Genomic DNA, 27,802 nt, shown 5'->3' with positions numbered 1-27,802 from the left:
TGTTTTTCGATGTCAGTTCGAGACGGAGTTCGAGACTAGCACGAAGAGGAGAAAGAATCTTCGCTAACAAATTTAAATAATGTCAATTGACCTAAATTAATGAAATTAAAAAAAAGTGTAATTAGAGTCTTTAATTTATATTAAATGACAATAAAAAAGTAATTTTAATTACCCAACCCTTCCGGAAAACTGTTACCCCACCCAGAAACAAACGTTACCGTTAAACTGGTATCACAGAGGTATCTTTGGTCATCTGTCAAACTCAATTACAGGGATTAGACGCGTGGTTGCAATAATTATCAGCGATAAACAGTGAGTCGTAATGTGACCGCACCAATTGGTACCTTTGTGCCACCATCATCTAGATTCAAGCACGTTAATTTGGATCTTATCGTTATGCCTTATTGCAAGGGGCGACGCTACTGCCTGACCATGGTAGGCCGTTTTTCACGTTGGCCAGAAGTAGCACCAATCTTCGATCAAGAAACCATCACAGTTGGCAGAACGCTCCTTGATGGATCTCCATATGGATCTCTTCGGCATACCACTTCCGATCACCAGAGATCAAGGAAGACACTTTGAATCGAGGTGTTTTCAAGAACATACCATCCGCCAGCTAATGACATAGTCAAACGTTTTCAGTGTCAGCTCAAAGCACCAATAAGATGTCACAATAGCCGCTGGACGCCGGAGGTATTGCCTGTCGTGCTACTAGGCATTCGCGCAGCTTGGAAGGAAGACTTCGGTGCAACTGAAGCATAAATAGTGTATGGTTAGCCATTACGCCTCTCAGGCGAGCTTTTCAACTTACGGTCCGACAACGAGCAGGTATGCACGTCTAATTTCACCATGGAGCTAAGACAGGGTTTCCAAATGTCAACATGACAGCAGAAGAATCTTCATATTCAAAGGCCTGGTGACAAAAAAAGCCATGTCTTCATCCACAGCGATGCTCCAAAAGAGATACTTCAACATCCGTACCAGGGCCCATATCGGGCGATCAGTAGAATGGATAAGTTCTTTAAAGTTGAAGCTGCCAGACGTATCATTACAACGATATCGGAGAGAACCCAGCAGGAAACCTCCTTGGGAATGCTCACTCCCGAGGGAGACATCCCAAAAATTGTTCAATTTTCCGTTCAACAACCTGAAATGACAAACTCAACGCAATCTGGCAGACGTTCAACTTCTGCGGCCAACCTAATCTGGTAATTCCGAGAAGCTGTTCTGTGATAGCTAAATGTTTTTGGGTCTCAAAAAAGACAAGTTTGAGAAACCGTTCCCGTTCATCTCTGAATTTAAGCTTTTATCTGATAGATTTCCCATTGAATATCTTTTATCCACGGGACTATGGTTTCAACCAAATTCTACTCCTACTTCCTCCACCGAGAATTTTCAGAAAAACCAAATACCCACGATTGTTACTCTGTCGAAAATGGCTATTGATTTCAAATTATTCTAGCACCCGTCGTGGGTTAATTTGATTTTTACTAGCGTCATCGACAAAACGGGTACCCATAGCGAAGCACGTAATATCATTTAGGACACGATTTTTTCTTTCCCAGAATTTTCGCATCATTAATGCTGAGTTTCTCCTGTCCTGGTTGGGGTATACATACTTGAGAGCCTTACAAGCTAGAACGCTAGCCAATCGGAGTTTTATCGTATTAAACATGAAATTTTCCCATTCCCGAACGAAAAGGATATTGATTTGGTGAAAAGGAGAGCGGAAAATAGCAAAGTGTTCAACCACAGTACGTAGTAGGGAAAGCGTATGAGGGTTGTCGATTGTTGAATAGTCTTTCTTCTAGCTCTTCTAGGCTCTGGTGAGCTAGGAACTAGGTCCTCCAATTCTGGGATTCCTGCAAGATATGACGGTGCCTGGTTAGCTTTTCAAACTTTTTCCAACTCCTATTAAAGTTTCATTTCTGCCCAGTGCCTTCCCATCTCAATTTCCCTATTTATTAATTTAAACCTCCCCCGCCAGTCAACCCTGTCCACTGAGGGGCTTTTATCAGAAATCTTCAATATCATTGAGTTTTTATGATGTCGACCCTGGTCTGAATGATTCCGCGTACAAAAGCCTCACTAGAAAATACGTGCAGGCACTTCACGTCTGAACGACAGCTGAACAACAAAAGGCTCGTAAGGAGCAAATAATAGTTGGGGACAGGATGGCAGTAGTAGATGAAGACACGTTCCTGTGTAAGCTACCCACCATGACCCCGTCTCTTGTAAACCGAACTGATGACGGGAGTGCCCTAATTTTCCACTTCACATTTTCTCTCTGTTCTATCGCTTTTGTTTTCCTACCTGCAATTCCACATAAAACCTTAATTTTCCCCGGGAAAATTGACTTGAAATTCTTCTGAGTGAGAGAGTGAGAGTTTCGTAAAAATTATGGAAACTACCATGAAATATTATGACCTTAGAAAACAGGTGGGTCGGGTCGGTCCGGGCGCCCTAGGTGTAATCAACATATGACAAAGAATTCCAAGACGGAACACCAAATTGCTTGAAAAGCCACTCGAGGTTGGGAAAGGTGGTCGTGGAAAACTTACTGGCCGTGGAGTATATTGGTGAATTATGTATTTCTCTAATGAGCAATGCAATAGAGAATATAATGGTAATTTTCCAGAAAACTTGTTGGGGTTAATTATACGCAATCACAGAAGAGCGGGGAAATTATATTTTCCGGACATTAGGAGCGAACAGCAGAACTTGATAATTATATAAATTAGCGAAATTTTCAATCTAAAAACGACCTCGAAATAAATAACACAAAAATTACTGTTGATGGACAAAATGATTTTCTTTTCACTTTTCCAGTTTATGAGCTTTCCCTCCATGCACTCCGTTCACTTTGAAATTTCAAACGAAGCTTCATGAAAATGCGATAAATATTAATACTACGAGCTTTACGTTATATTCTGTTTGGGGTTGAAATTAAGCTTGGATCAGTTACTTACTGACATTTCCTGATAACGTTGGGAAACGATAAACCGGGTATTTCCCTTGTTTCGCGCCACAAACAGAGTAGTGATTTCCATCTCTTTCGTGGAGATAAAATTTTTATATAATAATGGCGAGGGAAATATTTTTTATGGTTTCAATTGATGGACATTTTTTATAAATAATTTCTTTTTTCCATTTTCAGGTGAGTTTCTTGCATGCTGCATATGAATATGTAAGTAATATTTAAATGAAACCCCCTAAGAGCGTTAAAGTCCAGCTTCATTGTGTAGCGTGGTGAATTCATGTTTCAAAGTATCTTTTCCAAATTCTCCTCATGATTGAAGCTGCAAATATCCATTTAGTAGATAAATTCATAGACACTGCCGTGAGCGTAGTAACAAGCCCTCTCATTCCGTGTTTTGGCTTTGTGTTTGCCCCCCTGCTGTAAGTACAACATTCAGTGTAATAGAGAAATTTAGCCTAGTTTCGTTTAGAATAAAATAAGAATATCTATAGTTCACACAACAGCCAACAGGAAAATACTAATTTGAAAAAGATTGTGTTCTGAAATATATATGGTTGCCATATACCCCTTAGTGGGCTATTACGCGTCAGCCAATTATGGGTGAGCCGCTATCCTGACTCGAGTTCTTCTCTCAAAACAAAAAGGAAACGTGGTCGTCTACCGTCAAACAGTAGAAAACAATAATTTATTTCTAACAAGTCTTGAATGGAATCTACCAGTCCTACAATGGCGGACGGAACAAGAATTGCGTGCGTGCTCTTCGGTGGTCAAACTCAGACTCGTCCGTGCTGCGTCGGTTTAGCTGGTAATGCGGCGGCGACGTCACGTTGTTCCGTCGCAAAGCGGCAACTTCACTCTAGAAAATTCCACACGCAGTTGCTTGCGCCACGACGGTGGTGTATCCAGTTCAGAGCCCGGCTAAAGTAGTTGCTTGCGCCGCGACGGTGGCGCGTGTGTCGCATTTGGTTCAGATTCCATACATCTAGGCTCCATCATCCGTGATTACCGGAAAAGCCCTTCAGGTTATTCCACGACTTCCTGAGATGTCTACACTCCTTTTCTACTGTTTTGCTCTAAGTGGCTTTAGCTATCCTGGGCGAAAGGATCTCTGCGTGACTATGCGATTATCGCCCTCCTTATTTGTGGGCTATCTACCGCCAATGATACAACGCAGACAGGTGTCGACGAAGTTTTGAAGAATTGCTTTTTACGTGGGAGATAAGCGAACGGCTATGCACTCTGCGCTTGGGAGGCAAGTTTAGAAATATAAGCCTCATTAACGTTCACGCCCCTACAGAGGAGACTGCAGAGTCGGAGAAGGATACCTTCTACGAGGCAGTAGAACGAACCCTCGAACCCTGCCCCAGATGTGATATCACAATCATACTTGGGGATTTTAACAGCCAAGTAGGGAAAGAGCCCGTACTCAGGCGATACGTTGGCTCCCATAGCTTACACGAAAAAAACAAATGATAATGGACTGCGGACTATTCAATTAGCAGGGTCACACGAAATGGTTGTTGGAAGTACCTAGTTTGCGCGGAAAGCGGTCCACAAACATACGTGGGCATCTCCAGACGGGACCACTTTCAACCAAATTGACCACGTGTTGATCGAACGCCGCCACCTCTCAGCCTTGATGAATGTCAGAACATATAGGGGGGCCAATATAGACTCGGATCACTATCTCGTTGGCATGGTGCTCCGAGCTCGAATAACAATACCACCTAGAATCCCCTCTGACAATCAGGTGAGAGTGAACACTGAAGCCATCCACAACACAACCCTCCGCGACACCTATAAGAGGGAAATGGATGCCGCAATAACCGCAGTCAATAGAGGACCTGGAGATGAAGCATCAACTAATGATCTTCACAACCACATGAAGAACGTTATCATGGATACGGCCACAAATATACTTGGCCCCAGCCGCAAAAGGAGTCGGAACGGCTGGTTTGACGATGAATGTAAACTAGCAACGGAACGGAAGAATGCCGCATACCGAGTAATGTTGCATTCTCAAAGAACGCGGGCACGCGCAGAGACTTATCACGAACTCCGCCGAGCCGAGAAGCGACTTCACAGACGGAAAAAGGAAGCCAGGGAGAACCAACCAGTCTATGAACTAGAAAAGTACAGGGAGCAACCGCACCAGGCGCGCAAGTTTTACCAACAAGTCAGCAGGATGAAGCCTTATACACCTCGATGCTCATCCTGCCGAGACAAAGAGGGAAATCTGATTTCCGACAGATTGGGCATATTAGAGCGATGGGTTGAGTACTTTGATGAGCTACTGAACAACCAGAACATTGGCGAGTTGGAGATCCCGCCAACTGAAGACGACGGACAAATATTGCCACCACCAAGTTTAAGAGAAACAGCCCGTGCAATTCATCGGTTAAAAAATCATAAGTCGCCAGGAGCCGATAGAATTACAGCCGAATTGGTTAAATATGGAGGCGACCAGTTACACCAAGTGGTTCACCAACTTGTGCTCAAGATATGGGACAGCGAATCAATGCCTGAGGATTAACAACGAGGCATTATCTGTCTCATACATAAAAAGGGAGATATCACACAGTGCAGCAATTATAGAGGTAACACGTTGCTGAGTACCATCTAAACGATATTCTCCACTATCTTGCTAGGCCGGATAGCCCCATACGCCCAGAACATCATTGGCCCATACCAAAGGGGCTTCACTCCAGGCAAATCAGCAACAGATCAGATTTTCTCTCTGCGGCAAGCGATGGAAAAACTGTTGGAATATGGACAACAGTTGCACCATCTATTCATTGACTTTAAAACCGCCTATGATAGCATAGTCAGGGTAAAACTGTACACGGCCATGGGAGAATTCGGTATCCCGACGAAATTAATAAGACCGACTAGGCTGACGCTGACCATGTGCGAAGCCAGATAAAAGCAGCAGGATCACTCTCAAGACCATTCGACATCAACAACGGTCTACGACAAGGGGATGCCCTATCATGCGCCCTCTTTAACCTGGCCCTCGAGAAAGTGATCCGTGATGCTGAGGTACATGCAACACCCAACTACTGGCCTATGCCGACGATATTAACATCATGGAAGAGCCACCCGAGACGCACAAACCGCCTTTATCCAGATCGAGCAGGCGGCGCGAGATCTTGGGCTGCACATCAATGAACGCAAGACAAAATATATGGTGGCAACGTCAACACCAATAACATTCTTGTCAGCATTTTATTCTCGGTCTCTTCGAACAACCGTAGGTATTCTTCCTCGTCCTCTGAAGAAGAAGCCTCAGATTCGTCATGTCCTTTATCTGAGAAACAAGCTCCTTCACTGTCCTCAGGCTCGTCCTCTGAACAACTATCAGGGCTCTCTTCGCCTGAACTGAATCCTGAACCATATTTCAAGGTGTCCACACCAGAGGTCGATTGGAGGTATACGGCAGTGATACTTTTCTCCTTATCTCTTTAAAGAGGTTGGTTCCGGAATGAGAAAGTTTCTGCCTCTTTACTGTTGCAATACGAGCCCTATATCTTCTCAAAGCTTCACTGTAGGTTCTTTTCGAGGTTGATACAGTATTTGACGCCGTTGATTTGCAGTCCTAAGCCCCTAGTTATTTTTATTCTGTGGGCTTTCCGTAGCGTCTTTACCGCTGACCCTTGAAGTCCAATGAAGTCGAACTCCTTTTTCAAAGCCTCGCGAACCTCCTCCATCTATATTGATGCCTGATTCTCTCGGATAATGCCGTATCGCCTACACTCTTCCCCTTGGGAGTAGCATTTCCATTCACGAGGGCGTGCGCCTGTGAAGAATCGAGCGTCTTCTGAACGGGCCCAGAATCGCTTCCACTCCATCCACCGCGCTTGGAACATCTAACAACCAGAATAGGCGACTTGACTCGGGGTCTTCTGGTTTGTTACTAGGAAGCAGCACCAGTTTCCGCTGGGCATGGAACATTCCTTCTTTTAGGCGCCACGGGAGCCATTGGCGAAAACGCATAGTCTTCACCGCCAGCTTCAAAGATTTTTAAGAATGCTAACCTGAGGACCTGACTTCAGGGACTGGTTTTTAAGTAAAGTTGGAAGAAGGATATTGCGCTGCGCTTGACTGGCAAATGCTTTGTACTACATCGCTTCAAAAAATGGTACAGGAAAATGTGCTACCCCTATATACAGGCCTACATTGAGGTCACTGCACCTGAAATTTGTTAATGAAAAACCAAAAAAAAATTATTTCTTTCATGAACTTTATTTGAAAAAAAAAACTAAAATACGTTAAATAAGTAAAAAACCAAATTATCAGCTACACTTCCATGGCACGATCGCCAGGACACCATCCGTCCCTTTTTCAAGATCTACCATCTGGATGCTCCAATAACATTCTTGTCAGCATTTTATTCTCGGTCTCTTCGAACAACCGTAAGTATTCTTCTTCGTCCTCTGAAGAAGAAGCCTCAGATTCGTCTTGTCCTTTATCTGAGGCACAACCTCCTTCACTGTCTTCAAGTTCGTCCTCTGAACTCTCGCTCTGGCTCTCTTCGTCTGAACTGAATCCTGAGCCATATTTCAAGGTTGTGTCTCGCCTGCTGGCTCCCTGTTTATGCAATTCATAGATTTCTTCCTCGTCAGAATCCAGTAAGACTGTGCTCTGAGTTACGAACTCATCGTCTGATGAAAAGTCTTCCGAGGAATCTATGTCATTTCCTGAAGCAAGTTGATGTGAGGCATGCGACCTCAATGGTGATCCCGGGTAACCTTCAGTGTCCTTCCCAGTGGTCTGCTGGGTTACGTAGTCATCGTCGTCTGAAAAACTTTCGTCGGAATCATCCTTTTCCAAAAGAGGTCGATTGGAGGCATACGGCAGTGATACTTTTCTCCTTATCTCTTTGAAGAGGTTGGTTCCGGAATGAGAAAGTTTCTGCCTCTTTACTGTTGCAATACGAGCCATATATCTTCTGACTGTGTTTCTCAGAGCTTCACTGTAGGTTCTTTTTGAGGTAGATACAATATTTGACGGTGTTGATTTGGGTGACTTCTGCTCCGGAAGACTGGTGTTTTTAGCACGTGAATCCATGTTATGGCTTAGTTCAAGAAATATTTTTAATTCCAAGAAATTGCTCAATTGTTCAAAGTAAGCTGAAGACTGATTGAAATTTGAAATGCATCCTTTTAAATAGGGAAGAAATATAATTGGCTTATACCACTTATAGTCATTATAATATCCCTTAATTGGAGCTAACATGTCCAGGCTAATGTATTTTTAATTACATTTTCTTGCCTGGTGATCCTTAAAAGTTCCTTGTGCTAAACCAAGATGAAAGGGTTCTCAAGATTTGGAATATTCTCCTGGAAAAATATGAATGAAGTATTTTTTGGCAACCCACTTATCTGAAGAAAGAAATATGGGAATATTAGAGACATAAAAATCCTTGTGGACATGAGGATGGACGATTCCGTAGCCTACACAATTACGAGATCTTTGAGCGATACCATGACCGTCCGGTTGTGGATAAAATCACTATAGGCCCGGATTTCCCCTTTATGACCCTGCTTATGCCTTTGGCGTTCCTTCAGAATTTACATCAATTTCGGCAACATGATCACTCGTAAAGGTCTATTTTCTCTATAAATCAGGCTTATTCTTCGATGAATTTCTATTCTGTTGTTCTGCTATGCTTCCAGAAAATGAACCTTATTTTCCCTTAGCCTTTGCAAGGTCCAAGCAAGGTCAGTTCGTTTGGATTGAATGTGTCATAGAGGTTTGATACATACTCTTTCCGCAGCGAATGATTAACGTAACGTGGGAGCATGGAACGTAAATTGTGTATTATTTTCGTTCCTAGGTTAACATGTATCAAATTCCACTTGACTTTTTTTAACAGAACCTTGATCATCAACAATTTATACAAATATTAACACATAAAATCAATCAGCAAAAATGTAATATTCAATACAATTGATAGGGTGAGCACGTAGGTCATTCAATTATTGGTGATAATATATTGTCTCAGAAAATGGAGTCCAACTGTTCGCATGCGATCGAAGGTTCAATTCTTAGATTGTAACTTTGATTGAATAGATAAATTCATAATTAGAATAAAACAACAATATTGCCGAAGAACTGCTCCATAGGAATAGTTCATTCAGTCCCACTCGAACTGCTACCGCTGCTGGGTCCTAATTATTATTATAAGATATTACTCTCGGCAGCAGGGACTGTCATTTTTAAGGTCTTGTGTCTGTCTTTTTTTTTCTTTGAGGAGGTAGAAATCTTCAAACGCACTGGTCCACACCAGCGTCCACTAAAACCACCCCCGACTCCCTCCCTGCCCCGCAGAACCACCATAAGGTATTACATCACGAGGCGGAGTCAGCTCACTCCAGCTTAGTCACCTTCCTTCTATATGCGGCGCAAGAGACCGCAATTTTCTCCTCTCCTCTGCCTTTTGCAGTTTATTTTGGATAGATACGATCATGGAGTTGACCGCATACCAATTCTCTTGATATGCTACCATTTTCGGCACCAGATTTTCTGGTACCAGCACCTCTCCTAGAGTCTCCTCTAGATTCCTCCTTTCTTCCACAAATCTCGGACACTGGAAGAATACATCCTCTGGGTCCTCTGGGACTCCATCGCAATTTGAACAGCCGGGTGAGGTCTCCAATTTCAATCTGTGCCGGTATTGGCGATATCTTCCGTGCCCCGTGATAAACTGGGTGAGGTTATAATGAATATCGCCTTGTGGTCTCTCCAACCACTCCTTGCTGGCAGGAATGAGACTGTGAGTCCACCGATCGTTTCCCGAGCGTTCCCATCTATTTATGGATCTCTCCCTCTCAGCGTTCCTCATCTGCGATGAGAGAGAGATTGGCTTCACATTGTATATGTTCGCCATTTCATCTGCCAAGATGTCAATCGGCATTATTCCAGAGATGACGAATGCTGCATCATCTGAGACAGCGCTGAAGGCAGAGCATACCCTCAGGGCTGTCCTCCTGTAGACTGCACTCAGTTTGTTAGTGTTGACATGTGTTGACATCCGCAACGCCTCCCCCCAAACTGAGGTCACATGGAGCATGATTAAGGTTACCACACCAGCTACAAGCAACCTAAAGGGATACCGTGGCCCTCCCACGTTCGGCATCATCCTTGCCAGGGTCATACTTGCAGTGGATGATTTGTCGCAAACATACTGCACGTGTTGCCTATAACTGAGCTTCCTGTCTATCACCACCCCCAAGTATTTGATTGACGGCTTGGAAATGATGATTTGATTTCCGATTCTTATACAGGCGTAATTTTTCTTCTGGCACTTAGTGATGAGGACCGCTTCCGTTTTTTCCTCCGTGTCAGACTAGAGCTCTCTAGCCAACTTTTAACAGCACTGACTGTCTCGCTTGAGTATAACTCAGCATCTTCGAGATGCTTTGCGACAATAACCAGAGCTATGTCGTTGGCGTAACCCATCACCGTAACTTCTCCCGGAAATGGAAGATTAAGCACATCGTTGTACATGATGCTCCACAGTAGTGGATCCAATATGGAGCCCTGCGGGACACCCGCGTAAACAACGTACTCCTGAGGTCCGGCATCGGTATCATACCAGAGCCTACTTTCAACTAAAAAATTATCAAGGATAGCGGCAAGATAGGCGGGAATAGTAACTTTCGCTAGGGATTTGCGCATTAGATTCCAATTCGCCGCATTTTCCCCAATGTCCAAAAGGCATATGGGTCTGTATGAGGATGGTTCACCTGGTTGTTTACCAGACTTAAGCAGAAGTACCAACTTCTGCCGCTTCCATACCGCTGAAAATATCAGCTCGGACATGCATGCTTTGAATAACCCAGTGAACGTGTCTGATCTTGATTTCACGGCAAGTTTAAGGGCCTTATTTGGTACTCCTTCCAGGCCCGGTGCTTTACTATCTCCTATTGTACCGCAAATTTCCAGAAGCTCGTCTCTGGTGACTGAAAGAATTGCCGTCACATTTATTGGTGGCTAGAATGTTTCGGTGCCCTCCTCTTGCTGGGGGAATAACCCCTGGATGATTTTCAGCAAAGTGGTAGGACACCTCCTAGACTTTTCGGGCTGGATCTTCCTGATCCATACGAGCTAAGTGACCCGCCCACCGTATCCTAGTGAGCCGGATTTTATCCACAGCCTCTGATGGTCATGGTATCGCTCATAGATTTCGTCGTTATGTAGCCTACGGAATCGTTCATTCTCATGTAGGGGCCAAAAATTCTTCGGAGGATTCTTCTCTCGAACGCAGGCAAGAGTTCGCAATTTTTCTTGCTAAGAACCCAAGTCTCCGAGGAATACATAAGGACTGGCAAGATCATTGTCTTGTACAGTAAGAGCTTTGATCTCTCACCATAGGACCGTTTCAATCGGAACAGCTTTTGTAAACTGAAATATGAATGGCTGCCAACAACCGTGCGTGGATTTCATCGTCGTAGCTGTTATCGATTGGGATTTTCGACCCTGGAAAGGAGAAATGATCAACGGTCTCAAAGTTGTAGTCTCCTATCTTTATTCTTCCCGTTTGACCAGTGCGATTTGATGTTGTTGGTTGGTTGGTTTTTGGTGCTGATATTGCCACCATATATTTTGTCTTGCCTTCATTGATGTGCAGCTCAAGATCTCGCGCCGCTTGCTCGATCTGGATGAAGACAGTTTGTACATCTCGGGTTGTTCTTCCCATGGTGTCGATATCGTCAGCATAGGCCAGTAGTTGGGTGGACTTGAAGAGGATCGTACCCCTCGCATTTACCTCAGCATCAGGGATTAATTTCTTCAGGGCCAGGTTAAAAAGGCCGGATGATAGGGCATCTCCTTGTCTTAGACCGCTTTTGATATTGAATGGTCTCGAAAGTGATCCTGCTTCACTTTATCTGGCCTCGCACATTGGTTAGGGTCAGCCTAGTCAGTCTTATCAATTTCGTCGGGATACCGAATTCTCTCATGGTCGTCCACAGTTTTATCCTAACTATGCTATCATGTGTGGCTTTGAAGTCGACGAAAAAATGGTACAACTGATGTCCATACTCCAGCAGTTTTTCGTCGCTTGCCGCACAGTGAAAATCTGATCTGTTGCTGATTTGCCTGGAGTGAAGCATCTTTACGTGGACATCAATAGGGCAATTTCCTCGTATTAAGGAGGCTAGCTGTCGGTAGTGCCTTGAAATTAATTCTAGGCTGCATATCGGTTTTAAGGATTAGAAGGGTGTATTCAACCAAGCAGGTTGAAGTTGAAGACCTGGAAGTCTAGAATAAAATTGCTTCTACCGCAGTGCTCATCGACGATAAATTTACCGGAGGACGAAGATAGGCCTGTAACTACCAGGAAAGGATTTTCGTTTTGTTTGGAGCAGATGAGATTTGTGTCCATTTTCAGCTCGCTAGGAAGAGGACGTTCAAAAAAGACCAATGATTAATGAGAATTGTCAAGAAAAGACCGATTTTTATTGCAGAGGATTGTCTTAACATATTATTTTTGCGCTGCCTAACGGAATTTGCAACCGCGGTTTGCTTGGCGAAAGTAATTATTGAAATCGAGCCAGGAGGCCTGGTTGGAAGAAGCGGGTGCTGCAAGAGACCAGTTTGGTTAGTAGTCTGGGAGAATTATGGCATGATTTTTTTTTACTTCGACTTCACAGCTTTATTCATGCATTTAGAGTGCGGACGGGTGGGTCTTGGGAAAATTTTTCGTAAGGACACTTGCTTTTCCAGGAGAGGAAATGTTTTGGGCAGGAGATCATTATATCTGTTAGTTTTGCCAAGTCGCGGGGTGATTCTTCGAATTTCCCGGTATGTGTTTCAATTTAGTTGTATATTAGACAGATGGTTGGGGTGCTGGATGGTATATAGAGTGGGGACTATTTCACGGATTGATGTACCAAAATCGTTGATCTCGTCCTTTATCTACTCCTACGCAGTCTGTGCCGTCTGCCATCTGAACTGTTTCAGTGTACTGACAAACTGTGCTATGTACTGTGTAGGAGATTAGTTGACACACCGTCAGTTGGTACTCCTGAAGTCAGATGCCTTTATTGGTGATGGGCGGATGGCTCGGTTAGAGAGTTCGATATTTTCGACTCCCTAATCGAGCCATACGTGCACCACCACTAAAGATAACAATGGATATCGTTGCCGCAGTTGGAACGGTTCTTAAGAATGGGAACGTGTTTGGATTTGAATCCTTATATTGTAGGTTATAAGCGCCGTGCTGAAATCGAAAAATGTTACCTGCCACCTTAAAATTCCACTAATCTCCCAGAAGCTAGATCGGAAAATTTCCTTTTCTTAAAAATCTCTGCACAGCCAACTGTACCTACTATAAACACTCTTTTATCCCCTGATTTCTATCAAAGTAATGGGATAAAGCAAAGGAATTTCAAGCACTTTTCGGGTTTTTTTTTTTTGGGTTTTCCACTTATTTTTCGAAAAAGAATTAGGTGGTGAGGTAGGGTCTGATGAGATGCCACTGCCTGAACGAAACCGTCAGTCAAGATTTTTTCTTTACTTTTAGGTTATTATTCCAAAAAAGACTTCCAAGAAACTGAAGTGCCAAGTGCCAAGTAGAAACCGAAAGTATGGTTTATGGGCACTACTATCAAAAATTAAAGAGCGGCGAAGCTAGGTTCAAAGTTTAGCCCCAAAAAATAGCTCGAGCAACTAACGTCGGCACCAACTCTATATAAAACACTATGGAAACCGACTCATCGTAAAATAACTGCTGATTACCCGTTGGATGGGCTATTCCTCATACGTCAATTATCCGGCGTTTTCACATTCTCGGAGAGGTTAAGTAATGCTATAGAGACATGCCTTACGATCTGACAGAACAATAAACTCAAAATCGTACCAATATTTGCTGGACAATCCCCGTTGAAGATGTTTTATTCACCAAAGCGTGTCGTGTTACGAAGAATGGGTCTATTTCAACAATCTAAACGATCCTTAAGAAATAGGGTAACTGGTAGTCTCAAACGCTACCGATTTTTAAGAAAAGTCTTATTGTATCTTTGATTCATTTCAAAGGTGTCGCCAGCTAGTCAAATCAGACCTCTCCTGAACACAATTTGATGGAATATTTGCTAGGCTTTTTGGAAACTATCCCACTCTGGCCAGCTGTAAGCGGTTTCTTTTGGACCAGGACAGCAAACAAGTCCATATCGCTGAACGAACCAATGGACAGTTAGATAATCTTGACGCAATTCAGTTACTTTAACATTGACCAACATATTCCGAGTCTTCCGCCGTCCAACTACCACCTATTTCAATCCATGGTCCACTTTTTTCGTGGGTCGGCTTCAGCAGTTTGGACAAGGTCAAAGAGTGATACTGCGAGTTTTTTGCTTCTAAAGACAAGGAGGTGTATCGCTTTGTCAACTTTCTGCTTACAACGATAGATAAAAATAGTTCACCTCCCGATTCGTTACAAGTGAACCCCACGTTGGGCGCCAATTTAGTAAAGTGGAATCTCGGGGTGTAATTTGAGGTGACTATCACCAATTGCTTTGGCAAACCCGCATTTATTCGCAGGATGACCTTAAGGATGTCAATTTAGCAGTTTAGATTTGCAAAACCTCGAGGTGCGTTTATCTTCTCAGTTTTTTTGTGATGCTGTACTTGGCCAAGATTTCGCTGAGATTACCGCGAAAAACTTAAGCCGGGATCAAAGAAATGAAGGCATCACTCCCTTTTCCTTTTCCCTTGGCTAAATATAAAGTTTGTAATCAACGAATAGGGTGGTTGACAAGGGTAAAGTTACAATATTTCCCTCGAAAGGACAGCTCCAACGAAATACCTCTCGAAATGATCAACTTGAATGATCATTTAATCATACCCCAAACCACCTGTTGATAAGAAATGTATCCCACGTTGGGCGCTGTTTTGGAAGAACCTAGGAACAAGGGTGACTATTGTCTATTACTTTGCTGAAGCCGGTACCCCACGTTGGGCGCCATTTCGGAAAAACTTAGGGACAAGGTTGACAATCGTCTATTACTTTACTGAAGCCGGTACCCCACGTTGGGCGTCATTTCGGAAAAACTTAGGGACAAGGTTGACAATCGTCTATTACTTTACTGAAGCCGGTACCCCATGTTGGGCGCCATTTCGGAAAAACTTAGGGACAAGGTTGGCAATCGTCTATTACTTTATTGAAGCCGGTACCCCACGTTGGGCGCCATTTCGGAAAAACTTAGGGACAAGGTTGACAATCGTCTATTACTTTACTGAAGCCGGTACCCCACGTTGGGCGCCATTTCGGAAAAACTTAGGGACAAGGTTGACAATCGTCTGTTACTTTATCGAAGCTGGTACCCCACGCTGGGCGCCATTTCGGAAAAACTTGGGGACAAGGTTGACAATCGTCTATTACTTTGCTGAAGCCGTTCTCAAGTGCAAGTGGACCTCTCCTAGCTCCACGATTATCAAAGGCTTATCTCCATAATTTGTTTCGACTTGCTGTATCTGAAGTAAGGTTTCCGTCAAAATGCCGGATAGAAAACACAGATATCTCTCCCCACTTTTTTTATCTAGCACGAACATCAGGCAAGTTATCTTATTGGTTCTTTTTTATGGCATTATTAATGGAATTATACCTCAATTCGGCTGTTTTTAGATCGATACTCCCAAGCGATAAGTATTTTTTGCGTTATCCCCTAACGTTCATTCGCTACACTTTCGATAAGTGCTAATACCAAATGAACCAGAAAAAATTAACTCCAAGTACTCCACTTCTAAATTCATCAAATAATTCTCTTTTCGAATCCATTATTCAGTTCTTCATTCTAATCATCATCACCATCACCAAGTCATCAACGTGGAGGCAAAAGTGGATCGTCAATATTCACCGAATTAATTCTAATTAGATAACAGCATTGCAGACAGACGCCTCGTTGGATATAGCCACTAGATAGCGTGCTCTAAATTTAATTATTTAGATAAAGTGTGGCATGCGGGCTGTGTAGTAACTCCGCGGTATCTACTCGCCGGAAGACGCCTAGTGCAGTGTTATTGCATTATTTGGTGTGGCACTAATCTCCTCCGTCGTACGCAGTCAACTTTGAATTTAATCCAACTAATTCGCTGAGTTAGTGACGCTCAGGTTTTTGTTGGTGCCATCTTTTTCAGTTGTATTACTTCTCCAAAGTATGCGCTTCTATCGTACAAAAGTACTTGGATGAACAGTTGGGTGTAATGGACTTTCTCTAGATGGTTTAGGTCTGCTTGTAAGTGCTCCTTGTCGCTGGGTCTAGTATTCACTATTCAGTTATTCATATTCAGTTCATATTCGTACGTAAGTACTTTCTGTACATGGGGGGCAGTTGCGTCATTGTTAGCGCTAGAAGGAGAATACCAGAACCAGAACCTGATCCAAGTAATTCCATTGTAACAAGTGACTAGCCTGACTTAGTTGCTTGAGCTTCTCAACGGTTTTAAGTGCAGAAGTACCCGCAAATAGATACTTCCGAGCACGTAGATACTCTGAAATCTCAGAGCAGTGACGCAGTGGAACGGTTAAAGATAGTCAGATACCACTGCTTCGGTGATAAAGTCGTTCCGGATCGCTCAGCTGTTTCGCGCAGATAAGGGGAACCCAGAGTCTCTCGCTAGTTTCGAAGTATCTCCAATCAACTCTTATACAGTTTGAGCCAACGCGCCTCCTGCAAAAGTGAACGCGCGTTCTAAATATACACTCGGCATGGTAAGCAAGGTTGCCTGTAGTACACCCGCGTCGGCTTCCGAACCGATCTTGTGCGCAACAACAACAAATATAGGAAAAACTGGTTTCGACACGGGGTACACACAACACACCGGCAGAGATACAAGATACTATACTGATGGCGTGAAATCCACTTCAGTATGTAGCTAAGACACGGTTCGGAGTGGTTGTTAAGTGCATGTGTACCCAAAAAAAAGATAGAATACGTTAAGATTGGCTAATTCAGCGAGTTGCTGACAAAGTTGCTGAATATACTTTTTGTCGATTTTTTTTTTATCCATAGAATATTAAAATCGTCATTTCTGCCCGATCGGTGCGTTCGTTGTACTGGTCGATTCGTGCATACTCACCGAATTTCCGCGAAAGATACTTATACTAGTTGGGTTCTCACCTCTCCTGGGACCGTTGCAAAAATACACTGAGATCGCTAAACGCAGTAGTGAGTTGCGATCGCATCGGTTAGGGGTTGCGCTTTGATTTGTTGGATTTGCATACTAAGGGGGCCTCTAGGGTCGCTAAATTTTGTGGCTCATTCGCTCTATGATTAACGCGTTTTAGTGTTGAAAATGGACAATAATCGTGGTCTGAGTCGGTAGATACTAATTCACAGGGAAGAGGTGGAAGACCTTACAAAGGGAGAACGCGTACGTAGACAGGTGATCGCAGCAATATCGTTAGTATCTGCCATCTCGACATGCAAGCGCACAACCCTCGTCGCACATTGAATCTTCTTCAAATGCAGTTTTTATGAGCTTTTGCTTCTTTCTCCGGACGAAAGTGAAGATTTTTTTTTTTTTGTTAACTTGAACGTGCCTCACTAGATACATCGCGTTTCAGATAGATGTTTTTCCGCAGTCGTCTTAGTTTCAATGCAGAATCTCCGAGCAAGTGATCTCTTTCGATGAAAATAATACGGAAAAGTGGAAGAAAGGAATGTTTCCGTGAAGTTAATTGGAATCCTAAATCCGCCGTTAATGAGATATCGTGTTCCCATTGCTGTTGTTGTTAGCATACTTATCATTGGCTGTTAGTTGTATTGTGCTGCGATCAGTGTCTTCCCAAGTTTTTACCATTCATAAAAAAATCAGCCGGAAAGTCATGGCACCTGGCAAACGACTGCAAAAGGAGCTGCTCAATGTGTTCAACTATCGAACTTGTTTCAATTGTACCAGTGCACATCGGCGACAGGAGTACGAAGTATGTAAATGTTATGTTTGTTGGTTGTCATGTTTTAGACAGTTTAAGGACTTGATGTGGTTTTGTTGATCCAGTTCGGGAAACAATGTGTGGAAACTAGGAGACCAAGTGTCCTGTTTCGGGAGATCCTCCACTGCCATAATTGACGAATGGGCCCCAATGAATCTGACATAGAACTTAGCCCCGAGGCAATTCTCTTCAGTAGAACTAAGCGATCTACAGAAAAACCTAAAATTGACGCGCGTAAATTCTAAGAACTCTAGTCTTTCCCCTATCCATATCCACCTATTTTAAGCCTTAGCAAAATAAAGATGACGGAAGTGTTCTGCCCAAGCAAAACTAGCTCACTAGATCTCCGCTTCTCGGTACGTCTGTTCGCCCCCCCTCCCCCAAGATACAGAAAAATGTTCATCCCACCAACATGTCTCCCAGCTTTGATTCAGTTTATTTCTCCGGTACATCTGTACCTCAGACGAGCCAAATAACAAGACGACTCGCAAAATCTGGCCTGAGAATTCAATAAAAATAGTTAGTGACTTGCTTAAATGTCGCATTTAAGTCAACAAAAAGCAGACGGCAATAAACGCACACACAAACAAAACATTTATCTGTTAGATCCTAAAAAGCCAGATACAAGATATAAACTATTATAAATACTAAAAATTAGTTTGTTTGTGAGATATCTTTCTGACAAGACCTGGATTCGTTCAAAGTGGGATGACCAAAAGGCAACAATATTGACCGAATGTTCTTGAATTTATTGTAGATTGCCTGTGTATAGGTACCCAGACTCTCTATCTTTTCAGTAACAAAGTGAGAGACAAATCAGATGATAGCGAAGAAAAGTTGGAAGCAGCAAAGCTTAATCATGCGCATGAGTATCTTTTTGCTTATTATGCGTCACAGATTCAAAATTCATTTTGATGGCACAGCAAAAGGTGGTTTGTGTTTTATTCTGATCCGTCGCTGGGTAGCAAGTAAATGAAGTGTTTCACTGACGCATTTGCGGAATGTTTCAAAGTCAATTTATCAAGGCTAAGCTGGCAGGTTTCAGATTAGTTTTTTTCATAGACATGACATTTTTATACTCGAGCGACTAGAAAGCAGAACCGAGAATTTCCCATGAATAATGGGATCAAACTCGTTTGCGCTGGTGTCTTCTAGCTATGAGAAGAACCACCTCAGGGGTAGTGACACCTCTAACAGAGAGCAATGCCTTGAGACAGCACACTATCTGCCACTACTACTTTCCATTCTGCTTACCTTTCCACTATGAAAACACCACTGGCCCTATTTGTCAACCTAGTGGCCCTATTTGTCAACCTAGCGGCAACCCCCTATTTCTGTGCAGATATCATGATTAAGATACACGAACCTGCGACTCTTCCACATAATCCATGCCGCGTAGTTCCACCATCAGCTCCAACTCTGGCCGATCACCTCAATATTCCACCAATACAATTCAATATCATGGTCAAATTCCTCAGGTGACCATTCAGTAAAAGTAAACAAAAGCCCAAGTTACATAACAATTTATGGAAAATTTATTCAAACGATATATTTTGAATAAAGTGTGTGACGTTCAATTGGGTGCACATCGAAGACGTGATCAAAACGAATTATTCAAAAAGATGCGTGGAATGAAATTCAAAGGCGGTGGCAGTGGTCAGAGCGAAGGTTTTTGCAGAGTTTCATGACATTTTGGCGTCATATGTAGAGTAACAATGAACGGACAGGTGCTTTTAAAGATGAATTTAAAAAAAACTGCAGCGTGGTCACTCCTGGAATTAAAAGCTTCAAAGTGGTGTCCTACAATAGATACTTGATTAGATGAGCACCAAATTCCGCAAAAGATTTTTACATGCAACGCTTGCTTTTACTTGGTATTAAGCGCCACAGCCCAACTATTTCAACTCTTCTTTTTCTTCAGCCTTTGTCCTGTTCACAAGCGGGGTCGACTCGTCGTGATCGGTTTCGCCATTTGGCTCTATCGAATGCCTGATCTGGGTGCAATCTCGAGGCTTTTAAATAACCATCCAGCGTATCAGCCACCGTTGTTTTGTCCTGCCTTTTGGTCCTTTATCATCGACTTCTATGTTTAGACCAATCTTGGCAAGTGAATTCTCGTTAGCGCGAATTACATGAACATACCATCGAAGACACCTCTCTCGCAGCTTTTCCACGATCGGTGCAACCCCAAAACGATCGCGGACATCCTCATTTCGGATGTGATCAAATCGTATCACGCCACTAGTCCAACGCAACATCTTCGTCTGCATTACCGCAAGACATCGTTCATTGTCTTTTATAGTCGGCCAACCCTCAGAACCATATAGGGCGACAGGACGGACGACATTGCGGGAAATTGTAGATTTGAGACGTTTGTTAATACGTCGATCACAAAGGACGCTACTTGTGGAACGCAACTTCATCCAGGTTGCGTATGTTCGATATTCTTCCACAACCCCTTTCTTTCGCTAAGCTACGTTCTGTCCAAAAACCTTACACTTCTCCGTCACTATTGACCGCTGTGAAGCCGTGGATAGTCCCACCATTTAACGTGGTGCACTATTTCTCCAAACAGAAGTAAAATAATCTCAGCCATTAACTTACTTCGGGGAAATAAAGCTGTCACTTTTCTATCTACGGTCTATCTACGAAGCTATTCTTAGCAGCCCCTCAAGTTTCTGCTGAGCTGCTACTTTCACTTATCCAAGAACTAAAAAATTGGGATAATTGTTAAGGTTCTGAAGAAGGCAAGCTGCTTTGAGTGTGAACATGAAAGGGGCCTGTCGCAAAGATAATAGCCAAAGCGATTTTGGACAGCCTTAAACAACACTTTGAAGGGTCGATTGACAGAAAACTGCCTGGTTTCCACTCTAGATCTTCCTTTGTTGATCACAAAGGCTCTAACTTTGGATCCTCGTGGAATAGTGTCCAGACTTTCGATTCCCGTTCCACTTCCCGCTTCTCGATTTTGCCAGCTTCAACAAAGGGTGAACCATTGCAGAGAAACTAGTAATTATTATCACAGGGGCATTGGCAGCGCACAATATTCCGTGCTGCATCGAGTTAAACTCTTTGGAAAATTTGAAGTCGACATTACCTCAGGTCAGGCCTATTCAGTGTAGTAACCGACACCCATCGTTCAGAGAGCTCAGTTACCTTGTCGTCTCTCCCAAGCATCTCTCTCTTTTTCACCATAATGAATGTCTTGAGTGCAACATGCTACCTTACTGGACGTGGCGATGGTATTTCCATCTGCTATTAAAGAAAAGGGTGTGGGTGGCTCATCCTTGCAGTTAATGTGATTAGGTGACTGTATTTTTCCGATTGTCTACAGGTAACATGGAAAATATCCGTGTTCGTTGAGCAACTGGGTAAGGTACTAGTCAACCCCACCGTACTTTTGATTGAACCTCAGTCGCATATCTGTAGTGAGATGCACGGTCCATCTATCCCTTGATTGTCTTTCTCAGGAGCGCTACCATGCGCTGAGAATACAGGCTCGCTCTTCACAAGCGATGCAAATACTTTTCCTTTTCCGAGGTATATAGGTTTCCGCTTCGCAGCATGCTGGGAGCCAGAATGACCCCTATTATCATCATTACTGCCGAAACCTTGTTATGCGGAATGCTGAGTCTGCTTGGAGAACCATATCTTCGCATCTCTCATCATGCCGAGATATTTCACTGCCGGTTTCGACAAGACAATGATTTCTCTAAACTGAATAGGAAGGGCTGTGGCAACCCTTTCCTCGGTCAGGACGATCACTTCGGTTTTCTTCAGAACTAAGTTGTCGCATCACTATTCCCAGTGTGCTTCTCACACCTAGCATCACAAGGAGCATCACAAGCGATGGCGGCGACAGTGTACCCCAACCAATCCCATCACTTGGACCACTTTTTTAACGACATTAATTGTGAACCACCTCGCGCTTAAACCATCTTTTTTAGGTGAAAATTCTTCCGCAACACGTATTGCATCAGTTAATCTTGGCTTGATAAGGGTCTTAGGCAATTTCCTTACTATGTTCAAGATATTGAGAGAACGGTACACTGACGCTGACGTACGGTGCCATGTGAGTTCTGGGGACAAAATCTCCTTTTGGATGACGGTGTCTTTTTACTTTATTTTTTTTACTTTATATTTATATATCTGGGTAATGTTGCCTCTGCCGATAATGACACCGAGTATCAATAGCACTAGATTAAACTGTAAACTATAGACAGGATGCTTTTATCTTGCACTCTCCTTCTTCAATTTGGATTCAAATTATGTGTCGAAGAGATGTTGGGGTACCTTGCTCCTTGTTTCTGATATTAAAAGACGCCTTTTCCATCAGAGCCTATGTGATTTCAATTGGGTCTATTTCCTTTGCTTTTGATGATGACGACGGGGTCCGTACAATTTTGGAAGGCGTAGAGTCTTTCCGGACTCTGTCAGACTCTTGAGTTCTTTTCGGCAGTCAACCTCCTGACAGAGTTAGAGTTTCGTCTTTACGCGGACGATGCCTCGTCGTAAAGGAACTACAGAAAAATTGTTGTATCCAATCTGTCGCTCCAGGATATTGATAAGAGATTGCTGTTATGCTCTCGAATATCAATTGGAGGGGGTGTTGGTTACTGGTGTTGCTACTGGTTACGGCTGTTACTGGTTGAACGCCGCCCCACCATTATCGTTTTTCGTCGTCCATCATCAGAACTAAAGAACCGGGTTTGGGCTTGTGATCCTCATAATGTCACTTGACAATTCAATAGAAACTTTAGGAGAACTCCTTCAGAACATGTGGTAGAGTTATCATTGAACTGGTTGATTAAGCGCTTGCCTAATTTCTGTTAGATTGTTGAGTGAATATTTGGATAATACTACTGGAGCTACGCCGATTAGAAAATGATCCGGTGCTAGTGCGTTGAGATCTTGTGGAAAATCAGATAGCGCACCTATCGGACGTTAGTTTCCTATAGCTCCGATCTGAGCTGAGAACATAGTGAAGACTCCTTAACTCAGCAGAGCAGAGCTTCCCCAACTACTCGTACTAAATTAACACATGATACAGGCTGCTGCGAGCACGATAAAACTGATTGAAAATAAACCATCAAATCTCCTTACTGAGGACGCCAACCTATAGTAGTGGACCTCCGACATTGGCCATTAGCCGGTAAATTGCAATTATTTTAGCTGCAGCTTTGTCTACGGTGTTCCGAATCTGCTCGAAGGAGCACATTTTCGTGCTAACCGTAATGCCGTCAGCTTCAAAAAGACCACTTCAGTTTTTTCCACAGCTGTCGATAATCGATACTCAGATATCCACCTGCTGGTTCATCGCATCATAGTTCCGAATGTACACTGAGGGTATTCGTCCCCAGTACCGGAACATCTTCCGGGTATTCGACCAAATGCGATTCGTCAGACATCTCGAATCACAGCAGAATATCGTATACGGCGTTCCAAAATGATCGGAAAAATTGTAGATCCCCGAGTACCTTCCGATGTAACCCCCATTCTGCGCTGTCCTTCCCAAGTCTCGTTGAGCAGGACGCAGTTCATTCAATAGTTTCTGATCAAGAACACTATACACAGGAGAAGCAAATCAATCTAGGGGGCACGGAATGTCATTGCTCATTCAAGGGGTAGGGATAAGGTAGCTAACTGGCTCGTGGCCCTTGTGGCTCATGTATAGATGTGTCAGTGTTTCGATGGCACCTAGACGGTTTTCTTGTGTATGTTTCCCGGGAATATATAATGCTGTGCTTGCAGCTATGAGCTCGCACCAATGGATGCAACATAGGTAATGCTTTTCTTTCACCACACAAATTCAAGCAATGCGCCGGGAGACGAACTTCATGGGAATAGTCTCCTTATCTCTGACTATCCTAGAATACGGAAACAATTTGCTAGCGCTTTGAAGATGCCACAGCTCTTCGTAGAATTGAAGTTTCTTACATCTCGGCTCAACAAGTCCCACCTTCAATTATCAGCACCAGCCTTGCAATCTTGCAGTGGGAAAGAAAGACGCCCCCGTTGAAACCGCTGAATAGGAAATCCGACTCATAAATGAATACAAATTTCAGCACTTTGCTGGGAATATCATCCGGTCTGGTGTTTTTTGTCCTTTATAGGTAACACCGCATCTCCCAGTCACTTTAAGTGAAGACCGAGCACTCCTCCTCTTATCGACAACATCAATTCGGTTGGAGTGGACAGGAAAAGTATCCGCAGGAGTTCTTCCATGTCCTCTGCTTCTATTGAACAAAGTAATAAATAAGCACCAAGTTTTCTTGTAACCAACTTATACCCGAAGCCCCATGAGTCCCTATTAATGCCACCGGCTAGCTTCTGCCAGCAGCCTACTTTTTGCCTGTGACGAAATTTTATTTGGCTCCCTTGTATTCCACGTATATAAAGTTACCTGATCTTGGCTTCTTGGGTGTAATGCAATGCACCAAAATCGGAGGCAGTTCCTTGGTAGACTTGCAATTTCAGCCGCCCGCTAGTACACAGGTAAATTTCCGTAACGGAGTCTCCTACTGGGCTGATACCTATTAAAAGGCAGAGCATTGAAGGCGTTAACTAACGTGGTTTCTGTCGATAGTAGACTTCATCAAACTTTGGACTATAGATGGGGTGTTTTTCTCCAGTCTTCTACTTCTCCAGTTCAAGTTCTAACTTTATTTTGATGAAAGTTTGTGGTACCTTGTTCCTATTTCTGGTATCCCAAGTTGACTTCCTCTTAAAACCTTTTTCCATCAAAGCCAGTTGGGTTTACTTCCTACGCTTTTGGTGACGCCGAACAGGTAATTACTCCTTTGAAACTGGAACCAACAAACGGATCATTTGACCTTAGGTTACATGGCATTTGTCAGTTTTGGCAATTCTATGATTGGATGACTCCTTGGACTAGTATTGTAAAATATTTTGGAGCTTCTGTTGAATTGGTGGGCGAAACGTTTGATAAAATTCTGATAGGGTTATTTAGCACAGTCAAATAAAAAAAATGTTGGAACCGAACCAGTGAGAAAGGAAGCTGGTGTTGAGACCTTGTTGGTAATCAAACAGTGCAGATAAAGGACATGCCTTCGATCAGAGCTTGAGCGTAATGACGCGATAACATACTGGAACCTTACCGCCAGTATTCTATAAGAATTTTCTTACTTTTATTATACATGACGCTCCACGTAGAAGGCACCCTACCCCAGTAGACTTCGTTTTCAATTTGTCGGATAAAGATGACACCAGTCTCTCAAAATTGCTTCCGGCTGTATTCCACACCTGACTTCTGGGTTGAACAATTCTCTCTCTTGTGAAGAATTCGTTTGCCTCACTTCCATCCCACCTTGTAGAATATAGTTTCCCCCCCTTTTTCCTGAATAGCTTGTCAAAAAAATCTTGTCGTTTTTGCAAGCGTGTTTAACTGTGTTTTGAGGGTGAAGTATAGACTTCACTGGGGAAGCTTCTCAGATAACCATGAAGACGCGACCACGCGCTGGAAACTCTCTTGTCCTGACCTTGGCTAGTGTTGTATTTCAGATTTTATCCCTCACAGCCCCTACAATATAAGGGATTTTTTGATTGGAGATGAAAAAGTTGCTATGGCTAATAATGTCTGAATGGTTTGTTTTGGACTTCTAGCATGAATGAAGAGGTGTTCGCGTTTCACTTCGTGGGACGAGGTTCGTTGAAAATGAATATTTGTTTGTGAAAAGGAGCAGGAAGCGTGAGCTTCATCATCATCATCAACGGCGCAACAACCGGTATCCGGTCTAAGCCTGCCTTAATAAGGAACTCCAGACATCCCGGTTTTGCGCCGAGGTCCACCAATTCGATATCCCTAAAAGCTGTCTGACGTCCTAACCCACGCCATCGCTCCATCTTAGGCAGGGTCTGTCTCGTCTTCTTTTTCTACCATAGATATTGCCCTTATAGACTTTCCGGGTGGGATCATCCTCATCCATACGGATTAAGTGACCCGCCCACCGTAACCTATTGAGCCAGATTTTATCGACAACCGGACGGTCATGGTATCGCTCATAGATTTCGTCATTGTGTAGGCTACGTGAGCTTCATTGTCTCAAATGCTACAGGAGACGACAGTCGTTCGTAAAATAATGTTCCCAAACGTAGATTGAATGTGGGATGCGTTAATCGAAATCTGATAACACTATTTCACGCAGCAACTTTCTCCACTGTACTGCATCACCCCCGTCTCACTAAGGCATTCAGTGTCTGCTTGACAGATTTACGAAACGAAGTTTCCCATTACTAGATACGTCGTGCGGAGATATGCAGAGTTGTTTAGCGAGTCCGTAACCTGTGTAAACAATTCAGTGAAAGTTGTATGAGTTTACGATGAATAAAGAAGCGAGAAGTACCTAGTTTCAGACCCCCATCAGCCCATCAGCTTTTGCAACAATGCAGGAAACAAGGAAGAAGCCAAAAAAGGTTTGCTGGCAAAGGTATGGCGGCCATCTTTCGGGACAGGAAAGGGCTGTTGTTGGTCAACTTTATTCTCTCCGAAACTACAATATAATATGACTGGTATTTTGACAGTCAAAGAAACCTTCGACGGGCTACTCAGAACTCCGCCGAACTCCGGAAATTACTTAACGACAACGCTCGACCAGACATGGAGACATGGAGACTGCTGATAGATTTCGGATGGGATGTCATGGCCCATCTCCCTTACATTCTTGACCTGGACCTTGAGCTCCAAGTGATGTCCGCTTATTCCTAAAATCAACAAGACACTTAGGAAAAATGCGCTTATACACAACGTTGGTTGGATAAAGAGGATCTTATCTAGGTGGTCGATCCGCTTACACTTTTTTTAAATTTCAAGGGTTGAAGTGGTACTTAGTCAGTAGACAGGGGAAGCAATGTTTGATCGAGGGGGGGGAGCAAAACGACCTTCTGAACGCCATCGCGGAGGAAAGCCGGGGTGCACCTTTCGCAGTGCAAGTGCAAATCAAAATTGAAACGCTTCTTGCCGAGATATGTTCTTTAATTTTTCAGACATTGTACGACCTCCCCCTCGTCACGTATACTATGGCTTAAAAATAGCAATATTTTTCAAGCTCGTCCGAGTTTCAATCGCAGTTGGTCATGGATGTTTGTATTCATCTTTGTGTTCGTCCCCTATTGCAGGCTTATCCCTTGTAGTCTTCAAACACGTTCATTCCAAGTATCTTCTCAAAATTTATCTCTATAAAGCGCAAATTTGCCGCGTCATATACTGAGTTTGAAAGCAATTAACCAGGTTTAGCTTAAATGTGAATTCCCAGAAAAAGACGTGCGTCATTTTCACTAAAAATTACCGTAGATTATTTCAAATTCAAATAGAAGATAAGCCAAAATACAAAAATTTTCCTAATTTGATGAGTAAGAAACCTGCATGGACGTGGGATAGGCCCAATTTAAACAAAGACAATAGAGCCCCATTTGAAAACTTTCTACGCTATCATGTGCATGTGAAACAATAAAAACCCAAGTTTAATTTCATTATTATTATCATTATTCCGACTATGAATCACGAGCTTTGTTAAAAGGTCTCTCACTCCATAATGTAAATGCCCCAAGCGCTTCTACCTAAGATTCTTCTATGAATATATGAGCGTCAACTAAACGGGCGCACTTAGATGACTCCGAAAGGCCGCTATTTGTACTTTTTGTGCTGATAATGACAATATTTAACTTTCCAATTTGACTGTTATTTATATATATTAGCCTAGTATGTAGCCCGAAAATACAATACATATATCAGTGCCAATATTTAAGCAAACGATGAATCTGATCGATAGACGTATGTGACGAATAATAATCGATAGCCCCCTAATGAGCTCAGTGTGACTGATTTCCTCCTCCCTCCCCAACTTCAATGCGCATCTCCTGTTTTA

The 27,802-nt window shown here is 43.1% G+C and overlaps 1 protein-coding gene across 7 annotated transcripts in view; it reads left to right on the top strand.

The window, feature by feature from the left end:
• Window positions 1–27,802, top strand: part of LOC119650646 (phosphatidylcholine:ceramide cholinephosphotransferase 1-like) — a 175,956-nt gene that overhangs the window by 74,635 nt on the left and 73,519 nt on the right. For 2 of the 7 annotated variants that reach the window (XM_038053576.1, XM_038053575.1), the window contains exon 2: window positions 3,158–3,187. The exons of 3 other annotated variants lie outside the window; for them this stretch is intronic. In XM_038053576.1, coding sequence (XP_037909504.1) covers window positions 3,158–3,187 — 30 coding nt within the window. Of the gene's footprint in view, window positions 1–3,157; window positions 3,188–16,592; window positions 17,910–27,802 lie in introns of those variants that run through there. 2 more of the 7 variants (XM_038053574.1, XM_038053577.1) reach the window with 2 other exon arrangements.

This window comes from Hermetia illucens, chromosome 3 (assembly GCF_905115235.1).
Source record: "Hermetia illucens chromosome 3, iHerIll2.2.curated.20191125, whole genome shotgun sequence".
Lineage (NCBI taxonomy): Eukaryota > Metazoa > Arthropoda > Insecta > Diptera > Stratiomyidae > Hermetia > Hermetia illucens.
The sequence above is the reverse complement of the archived record's forward strand: the minus strand, read 5'-3'. Positions and strand labels throughout refer to the sequence as shown.